This window comes from Pinus tabuliformis, chromosome 4_2 (genome assembly GCF_031772625.1).
Source record: "Pinus tabuliformis cultivar Carrire ecotype Pingquan chromosome 4_2, CPIR1, whole genome shotgun sequence".
Lineage (NCBI taxonomy): Eukaryota > Viridiplantae > Streptophyta > Pinopsida > Pinales > Pinaceae > Pinus > Pinus tabuliformis.
The window spans coordinates 388,623,662-388,633,824 of NC_142304.1; the positions used below are offsets into that span (position 1 = coordinate 388,623,662).

At 32.2% G+C, this 10,163-nt stretch overlaps 1 protein-coding gene across 1 annotated transcript; it reads right to left on the reverse strand.

Annotated features, from left to right (window-relative positions):
• Positions 1-5,355: 5,355 nt before the first annotated feature.
• On the reverse strand, positions 5,356-6,921 carry LOC149169596 (NAC domain-containing protein 18-like). Its single transcript, XM_089427124.1, has 3 exons — positions 6,723-6,921; positions 6,239-6,528; positions 5,356-6,070 (listed from the first exon to the last, which is right to left on the reverse strand). The coding sequence occupies exons 1-3, from the start codon at positions 6,901-6,903 to the stop codon at positions 5,570-5,572; spliced, it is 972 nt and encodes a 323-aa protein (XP_089283250.1). The 5' UTR covers positions 6,904-6,921; the 3' UTR covers positions 5,356-5,569.
• Positions 6,922-10,163: the final 3,242 nt, after the last annotated feature.

Below are 10,163 nucleotides of genomic sequence, written 5' to 3' on the forward strand. Positions count from 1 at the left end.
GCATATTCTAGATGATATGACTATCGCACCTTAGAGAACAATGCAAGGAGTAAAGGGGTCAAACATGTCAAATCAATATTATCTCTTGTGAAGTCAGGTGAATGATCATTGCATGAAATGTGCTCAGAATTTCAAAAGTAAGTTTGTTGAATTGTTTTTATTTTTTTCTGGATTATGATTTTATTTTAAATATAACATATTGTTGTTAGTAGTATTTGTTATATATATATCACTATATTAATAATTTTTATTTTATTTATTCAATTATAAGGTTTATATGAAAATACAAGAATATATGGTTAAAATGTTGAATGAAGAGAGTTGGGATGATGTTGTATACAACTACCTAGAATCAAGTTCTACAGCAACACTTAAATATTTTTATCTTGCATTCAAAAAGGTATGTTGATTTATACATTCATTTTATTCATATGTAAACTATTTTTATTTTATTACTTATACATATATTTGTTTATTTCATTAAAGATGTTGAAGAAGGATGCAGATGGAGTATCGAATAGTTTCAAAAGCTTTATTGAAAAAATTAAGTTGGAAAGGCTGAGAAAGCAACATCTTAGGAATGTTGAACTTGATCCTCGTCTTAGTCATTTCATTTAGAATGGGTTCAAAACTATCCATGAATATTACATAATACAAGGTGATTTTGAAGACATTGCAAAACTCATACCTAAAAAGGAAAATGCCCTACTTATTGCAGATAGTCCTCATCGTTTCAATTTTCAAACATTGGATATGATAGTGAGCCTTGTATTTATTGAAATTTTAATAAAGTTGTTACAAGCTTTCAAGAAGTCACAACATCACTGCTTTGGAGATTTGTGACATTTCATTAAGGCACAAATTTTAATGTTATTATCAAGCTTCAAGGGAAACACAAATTCAAGGATGAAACTTACATGGTAAGACATTGAAATTGTATGTTTGATTATTGTTAAAAAAAATTATTTATGTACAAATTAATTGAACTTTTACTATGTCATGTTATAAGCAAAAGTCAAATCTTATTGGTTGCGGAGATCAACCAATTATAAGTTATTGTGAGTTCATCCATGTTGAATGTTTGACAAAAGACTATAACTATAAGCATACTCTTCTGAATCGAATAGATGGAAAAATTCCTAGCCAAGTATTGGTTCATGATGTTGTTATAAGAAAAATAACATATGAAAATAAATATGCAAAAGGAGAGATAGTTAACATTTATCAAAAACCACATGCATTGATTAACTATCTTATAGATTTATTTTAAAATGAAGGAGATTGGGTTTTGGATTTATTCTTAGGTTCAAATAAGTTTTATTATATAAAAATGAATTTCAATATATTTTTTTTCATGTATTTATACTAATTTACATAATTATTTCTTTTTTGCTTGATGATTAGGTACAACACTAGCATGTTGCCTACAAAAAGAAATAAACTGCATTGTCATTGAAAAAGGCTCACTACAATGCAGTTTTATTCAGCAAAAAAACAATGCTCTTCAATTTCTTCCAAATGCAATAAAAGAAGTTGGTTTGAGGAAAGGAGATTTTAATAAATCACGTATGGTAGAAAAAGAAAAGGAACATCAACCACCGTTAGATGGAATGATTGGAAAATGATACTTTGGGAGATTTGCAAACATCAAAGATCCATTAAAAGAGGAAAATGACCAAACTAAAGCACAAAATATTATGGAAGAAGACAATAATGAAGCTCTAGAAGATGATGAACATGGATTATATGATATTATTGATTAAATTTAAGTTATGCTTGCAAATCAAGCTCAATTTTGAGAACTATCCATTAATTATACTTGTAATGTTTTGACTTTGAAATTTCATGACAAAAATAAGTATTCAATTATTGTTATTATATGTTTAATATTTGTATTATTTGATTTTCACTTTAATTTTTATGTGAATCATTATTTTTTGTAAAAAAATTGTGATTATTATTAATTTTTGACATAAAATTCATAAAAAATGTTATTTTTTTAAGTTCTTTTGTTAAAATTCTCATAAATATTGTTTATTTGACATGTCATTTTTAACAAAAAAATGTCTTAAAATGTGTATTTTTTTATTATACCTATATTCAAAATGTGTAGTTTTGTGTTAAATGTTTAAAATTGTTGTTTTTTTAGGGATAATTATTTGATATGCATTGAAATATTAATTTGAGATACATAAATATATAGAAAATCCTAACTTTAAAATATTAACCTCTTTTTTTTAACTATGCGAAAAAACAAAGATTTCATTACCAAAAAAATTGAAAAGAAAAACAAAAAAACACAAACTTGAAAAACACTTAAAAACAATTATCTCAGGGAAGAAGAAGACAACATTAGAAAATTTAAAGTGTCAAAAATAAGTCCTCTAAAAAAAAGAGTTGATGTTACATCACCACTTTTCAAAATCAACATGAAATTCACTAACATTTAAAAAAATGTTCATACTTGATATATAAGAAAATTTGAAGTGTCAAAATATGCTGCAAAAAGAGTGCATTGTGAATCAACTCTTTTCAAAATCGAATGATTTTTTTGCTACTTCAAAAAAATTGATACTTGGTAAATTTCCCATTTGATCGATAACTATGTTACTTGACAAAGAAAAGATTACATATTAATATAATATATATAAACATAATATTTAAATTAGTATTTTTTTTATTGATCACCTGAACCAATATACACTTAGAGTCAATACCCCTATTGCCACTTTTGTCATTGGAAACCAAACCAACTGAGAAATCTAATATTTTTAGTAATATAATCAACAAAGATTAAACAAACACATAAATACTAATTAGTGAGCTAGGATGTGTTGAGTATTGAGCATATCTAGTCTATATAATAGTGTACAAAAATGGCCTAAAGGCCTCATATGAAACCATAAAATACTAATAGAAGCCAAACAACTAAATGTTGTGCAATGAGTAAGATTAACACTAGCCTACATCCATTTTAACATTGGATCTGCCAAGTCTTGAGAGGAATCATATCTCTTTCCACTCTAAAAGAGGTTTTCATGTCAAGATATTTGATCTCTCTCTGCGCTTGGTAGATTTGAAGTTAAGATGGATCTAAGGTGATTTAATTTCCCATTTTAAATAGCTTATATTCCACATGAATATCATAGTTCAATACCATGTGTCATTTTATTTTTATTATTATTTATTTTTATTACTCGTATCTCAACGCGATTGGTAGGAGGTTTACAATCTTCCAAGGCCATGTATTTGTGAATGCATTGAAATAGTCAAAAGAGAAGGTTAGTTTAAAGTGGACTGTTTTTCCATGACAATGAGTTCTGTGACTAGGTGGTTATTTGCATTTTATAGAATAACGCCACCGAAATTTGAAACTAAAATATTTTTTTTTCTATTAGCAAATTAAAATCATAATAAATAAATTTTTAATTTATTTTAAAATATCAAACTTTTTTATTGAAAAATTAAAACCATAATAAATAAATAATCGAGAAAAACAAAAGTACAAGATCACTCCAACTACCAATCAAGGAAATTCAAACAATAAAAAATCTCTGCTACAATTGCCACACAAATGGATAGTGCACCTTAAAACATAAATTGGTAAAATGAGATATTTTTAAAACCTTTCACAACGCTCAAACCTCAACCAAACAGGTCAATTTGTGATTAGGAGAATACGATGGCAAACGGCGGACTCCAAAAAGTGGATCCATCCATTGCTTCTTCTTCTTCTTTTGGTACACGTGTAGTTTGTGCGATGGGTATCAAAGCATAGTTTGCCACGTGTTAAGTAGAGAATCAATAAGTTCGGTCTGAATGCCGATTGGTGGTGATGTTTGGAAAGTGAAATTTTTATGGTACGCCATTACACTCGTTGTACTAATATCAAAATAAGAAAATTATTAATGGCGTTGTTGATTTAACAAGGAAATAATTTTTTGTAGTGTTTAAATGTTTTTTAATAGTGAAAATCGATTACACTATAAAAAAATTATGGCTACTTAAAATTCTGATGGCTTAATATTCTGAAGTTTCATAATTATAATTTAGATTTTTAAAAATTTCCACCGAATTTTCTCAAAGCCATGGCAAAATTTCTAATTGTTTTCTATGCGAAAACATAACATGTTTAGAATACTCTAATCATTAAGTTTTGAAGAGAGATTTTATGGATTTTTGAATGAAGTTTGGGTGGAGATATTAAAAGATGATTTTGACATAAATTTTTAACATCAAAAGTAGATATTATTTTTAAAGATTTTAAGTTATATTAATGTGATTTATCTATATTATTATTTAAATTTAAATAAGATATATGATACATTGTATTTAAAGTTAAATGATATATTTATTATTATTTATAAGGTTGAAACGCTCTGATTAACATATGGGTTCACTAAAGGTGTATATAGTAGTGGGAATGGACATATGACAACCCAATTATTAATAGTGGTAATAATGGGACTAGCGTATGGATTCACCTACAAATGTATATTGAGAATAAACTTATATCAACCCAATTGTCAATATAGTGGTGGTAGTTCAAGTAAATTTATTTCAATCCAATTATCAATAATAAATAAAAATAAAAATAAAAATTAAATAATTAATTATTATAATTAATTTAAAATCATGTATATCATTATTTAAATAAGTTAACCAACACATTATACATTGTATTTCAACATTGTATTTAAGATGAAAGGATAATTTACTTACCATTGTATATATATTTTTTAATAGAGAAGTAATTATATCAATATAGTTTTATTGCGATTTTCACTGAAGGCAAGACAATGGAAGGTTAGTTTGACCACTATCTTTTTAGAGGTGTTTATTCATGAAGTATTTCTTTTTAGTTTATGTTTGATTAATAAGGGCGAGGTGTTTATTCGAAACCATTCTTATTACTTTATATTTGATAAAGGTTTTTTTTATAGTGATAGTAGCAAATGAGTTGAGTAGCTATTGTTTTATATATATATTTACTTATTTATTTATATATATATACAATTGAGTATCACTTCACTATCAATTGAATTCAAAACCCATGATTATAAATTATGAAATAATTTCTGATTTCTTAATATAAAAATTGGAATTGTTTTTAGTGTATTTTTTGGATTTTTCAAAATTTGTTGGAAAAATTTGAGGTGAAATCTTGATTTGTGTTATTTAAACTAGTTTTTTTACTGTATATATGGATTCAATACCTGGAAAACCCCTAGGGCACTTCGATTGCATAGGATTACCCATCAAGCTTATGATTTCAATAAATCACTGCCAGATTTTAGAGAAATTAGACCGGAAAAACTTACCGTAAAAGCTTCCATAAAGTCGCACTAGAGACAATTCCATAAAAATCAACCATTCTTATTTTGAGAAAATAACTTTTCAGGAATTCATTTTACACGGACAATTTATTGCCCATACACCCCAAAAATACAAGCAATAAGAAAGCAAGTCCCATCACCAACTCCACTTTCTGGAGTTTTAGTGTTTGCACCAACTCCACTTTCTGAAGTTTTAGTGTTTGGAATCAATTTGCAAAAAAATCCACCTATTTTCATACTCTAACCACACGTTCCCAAGGTAGCAGCTCAAGGTTCGAGTTTTCATTGATGGGCCAGTGATACATGTGCTCATAGGGCGCCGCCACTTCCATGTATGGATTCCAACATTCAAACTGTAGTGTCGATGATGGATTCCCACTGTTTTGCCTCTTCGCAGGGTAGACAGACGAGGCTTCGTCGCAGTTGAAACCCATTGACATTGACACGTGACTTCTGGTCTCGCAGGAATTTAAATGCTGGGGCAATACCGGGAGGCTGGACGACGGGTCCACATAGGACAGGGCTGCGTTGCTGGCATCTGACATGTCATTGCTCAGAAAGCTGTCCACAAACGGATCCTCGCTCTTAAACAGCCCAGAGAAGGAACTGAATTTGGGCATAACCGATTCTTGTGGCACGTCAGCCGGTGACGGGGCCTGCAGTTCTGGGTTCGAGAACACCCGGATAGAATGAGTCGCTTTCTTGTATATCCGGCACAGCACCCAATCGTCCAACTGGAAAAACACAAGCCAGGATCAATTCTTGAAATTCCCATTAAAATATATATACACATCTGTATGGTAATTTAATGGGTAATAGTTGTGTTAGGAAGTATGATGTAAAATAAAAGATTTTATTTTTAAATCTGGTGAATAAAACTCACTAAAAACAACAATTCTTACGCGCAGAGATCGCTTTCTGTTCGTTGGCATGGTTTCAGTGAGGCGGTATTCGTGCATGATCCAACTGGTTTTCAGGCCCTTTGCCGGCCTTCCCTTGAAAAACACCAGGGATTTCTTCACGCCCACTATCTGCGACGAGATGGTTCCCGACATGACAGAGATGGGCTTCTCTGTTCCCGTGGCCTTCCAGTAGCCAGAGCCGGCGGATCTGTTGGGGCGCGACCCGTTGGGATATTTTCGGTCCCTGGGGCTGAAGAAATACCACTCTTGCTCTCCAAAACAAGCCTTCGCTGAAATCCAGTCAACACATATACACACCGTGAGAAAAATAAAAAGGGTCTCATGGAATGTAATTCAGAAAAAAAATAACTAAAACCTTCGCGGTTTCAATTTTCTTTGGATCTAAAATTGATTAGGCCGGAGTTCAGACAATCTAGAAATGTTAAAATATATATATAAACCCGGGTTTGGAGGGAATACTCACCGGGCAAATCCCAGGGGTCATGCTTGTACAGGTCAATCTCTGCAATAATTGAAGCAGGCAGAGGAGAACAGGAGACCTTGTTCTTCAGGTAATGGATGAGCAGCTCCTCGTCTGTGGGGTGAAATCTGAAGCCCGGCGGCAATTGTGGCAGAAAATCCGGGTAGAATGCCGAGCCATCCATCGCAATCGTAAGTTTGTGTGGAGAGGATGTCTGAAATGTTGGTGGGCGGCGTCCCTCCTTTTATAAGGCCGCCGCCGTCCTAATCCTTAAACTTCCTCGTGCGCACGGCACTGACTCAAGCATCCACTGCTGCTGACACATGTCTTGACACGTCCGCTGACAAGTACAGCAACGCGGAATCGAAGAAAGTTGGCAACAGCCAACCTGGAGAAACCACGTGTGAGGGCTCCCAGGTGCATGGATTTGGAAAAGAAGAATATGCCGTGGGCACTTCGGGGGATTATGTTGCGAACGTCCACTACGCTACTGACAGGTATGCCACGAAAAGGAAATAATTTAATGATGATTGGTTTAAGAGTCCACAGTTTTGCCAGCTCACCCTCAGTCAAAGGTCCAGCACACTTTCTGTCAATCAAGTTTGTTCGAGTTGACAAGAGATACATGGAAGCTTGGTCGCTGACACGCAGATATAGATTTTTAAGTAGATCTCAATATTATGTATATACCATATTGATTTTTTAATCATTATTGTTAATATTTTTAAAAGTTACGTATTAATTTTATATTAATAATTTAATAAATTATACATTTTTATTTTATTACTTTTATTACAAGGTAATTGGTCAATTACTTTGTTTTTAGACATCATAATATTTTACTATTAATAATTTTATAGTATATTTTTTTTAACTATTTGTTTCTTTATATACATATATATGAAATTGATATTAAAATAAATTAGTTAATTATGTCGTAAAGCATTCCTTTGAGAATAACTCCCTTTCAATGCCATTTGTGTTGCCGTGTGTCATTGATTTTGGTGCTAGACAAATACCATCGGATTGATTCCTCCAAAAAAACTTCAGAGACTAGTATTAGTTAGTTAAAGAGCGTCATTTGTATTACTCAATTCAATATTAGTTCTATAGAGACATAACAAAAAACTTTTACAGTATAACCAGGAGAGGGTGCAATTCAAAAAGCAAGAGACTCTTCCTTGCATTCTCGAAAGTTGAAGCAACCATGTACTGATGGCAGAAATTTCATAGTAAGTGTTTTTCACTAAACGTTGTTCTAATTTATTCTCTCTTAGTTTTGTTTCAGGTTGTGGTTGTTAATTTATTGGCTTGGTTGTTTGTTTATGGGTTATGTTTTATAGTTTGAATGCAATTCATTCCCCCATTTCATGTATTTAAGAGGGTTTCACCAATCTACCAATACAACAACCCCAGCCAAATGAAGACCCTCATATGCACTGTCTTTCACAGGTAAACCCAGTGAGCCACTGCTCTGACTACGCAACCGAATGAAAACGCTCATTTGCGTTGTCTTTCACAGGTAAAGCCACCAATCCACTGCTTTAATTACACAGTCTAATGAAAACCCTCATATGCATTGTCTTTCATAGGTAAACCCACCAAGCCACTACTTTGACTACACAACCCCCCAAAGCCATTGCTACGACTACAAATAGTTTCATGACAAGTGATGCCAATGAATCCATTATCTAATTGCCTCCATCTCAAATTGATTTACTTGGCCACTAATGTCTTCTTTGGTTCCAGGGTTATTAGATTTGCATGCCCATATATCTTCAACCATTTCCTTCTGATGGTGGCTCAAGCATAGAGCTTAGAAAGGGAGAAGAAATGTACATTAGTGTCAAGGGGTGAGTGGGAAGGGTCCTTTTGGAGAAAGTTGGTATTTAAAGGTATAAACAAATATCCTGGAGGGCATGGAGTACACTCAATTTTTGTTTGAGACTATTTTGTAAGGTTCATCACATTATGACTATACTGAAGTCCAGTGTCCACCTTCTAAACAATATTTTATGTCTCTATTTTGTTGGCTATGAGTGTGAATGGATTCTGATGACTTTCAAATTATGTCCCACAGACCATCCACACATATTTAGCTGCTTAATTCTTTGCTAAAATGATACATTCTTTTCAAGCCTCATCCACCCCATTTTTTTTTGCTTTGCAAGATTTGGCATATTGCCAGCGATATGGCTTCTTTCACCCTATTCTATAACGACATAAATCTAAATCTTGTTCTCCTCATTTTCCGAAATACCTTGGGGTTTATAGTCTAATGTATGTGAGTTTACCCGGGTTGTCTCCAAAGTCTAGGGTTGATTTATTAAGAATCAATCTTCCACCTCTAGATAATTATATGTTGCACCAAAGGTTTATCCTATGCCCATCTTTGATAACAGCCATTTGCAATCATCCATTCCATAGTCATTAGGTTTTATAAATAAACCCAAATATTTAAATCCTTCGTTTCATTTCTAACATTTGCAGAATTTTTGCATGTTGATTGTCATTCTTATAGCTAGGAAATATAGGTCTTGTATATCCTTCAGCTTAATTTTATATCTCTTTGTCCCATCGCCCAAAAACATAACATCATCAACAAAGTAAATGATCGAGGTCTAGGGCTCTTCCTATTTGTATACTTGTCAATATTATAATTCTTTTTTACTTTATTATAACTTTGTTGAGACCTTCTGTTCTACAATAAAAAGAGCAGAGGAGCCATTGGACATACCCACCCAAGGCCTCTTGTAGGCATGAAAAAAGAATAGGCTGAGCCATTAATTAGAATTGCAAAATACCACCCACACATATTTAGTTTCTTAATGATTTGTTGAAATGATATATGCTTTTCAGGCCTCGTCCAACCCATTTTTTTAGCTTTGCAAGATTTAGCATATTACTAGCGGTATGGGTTCTTTTACCCTATTCTATAACAACAGAAATTCGAAGCTTGTTCTCTTGATTTTCGAGAATACCTCTATAGTCTAATGTATGCCCTTCGACCGTTATTGTTTCCAAAGTCCAAGGTTGATTTATCTAGATAATTATCTATGGCACTAAAGGTTTATCATGTCCTCCATCTTTGAGAACAACCATTTTTAATCATTCATTCCATAGACATTAGGTTTTATAAATAAACCCAAATATTTAAATCCTTCCTGAAGGTCTGCACAAATGTAAAGGAAGAGTTGTAGGATATTCCTGATTTGATCCATTTCTAGCATATGCATAATTTTTGCATGTTGACTGTCATTCTTAAAGGCTAGGAAATATAGTTCTTGCATATCCTTCAGCTTAATTGTATCCCTCTTAGTCCCACTGCCCAAAAACAAAACATCATCAATAAAATAAATGACTGAGGTTTAGAGCTCTTCCTATTTGTATACTTGTCAAGTTTATAGTTCTTTTTTACTCTATTATAGATCTCTTGAGACCTTA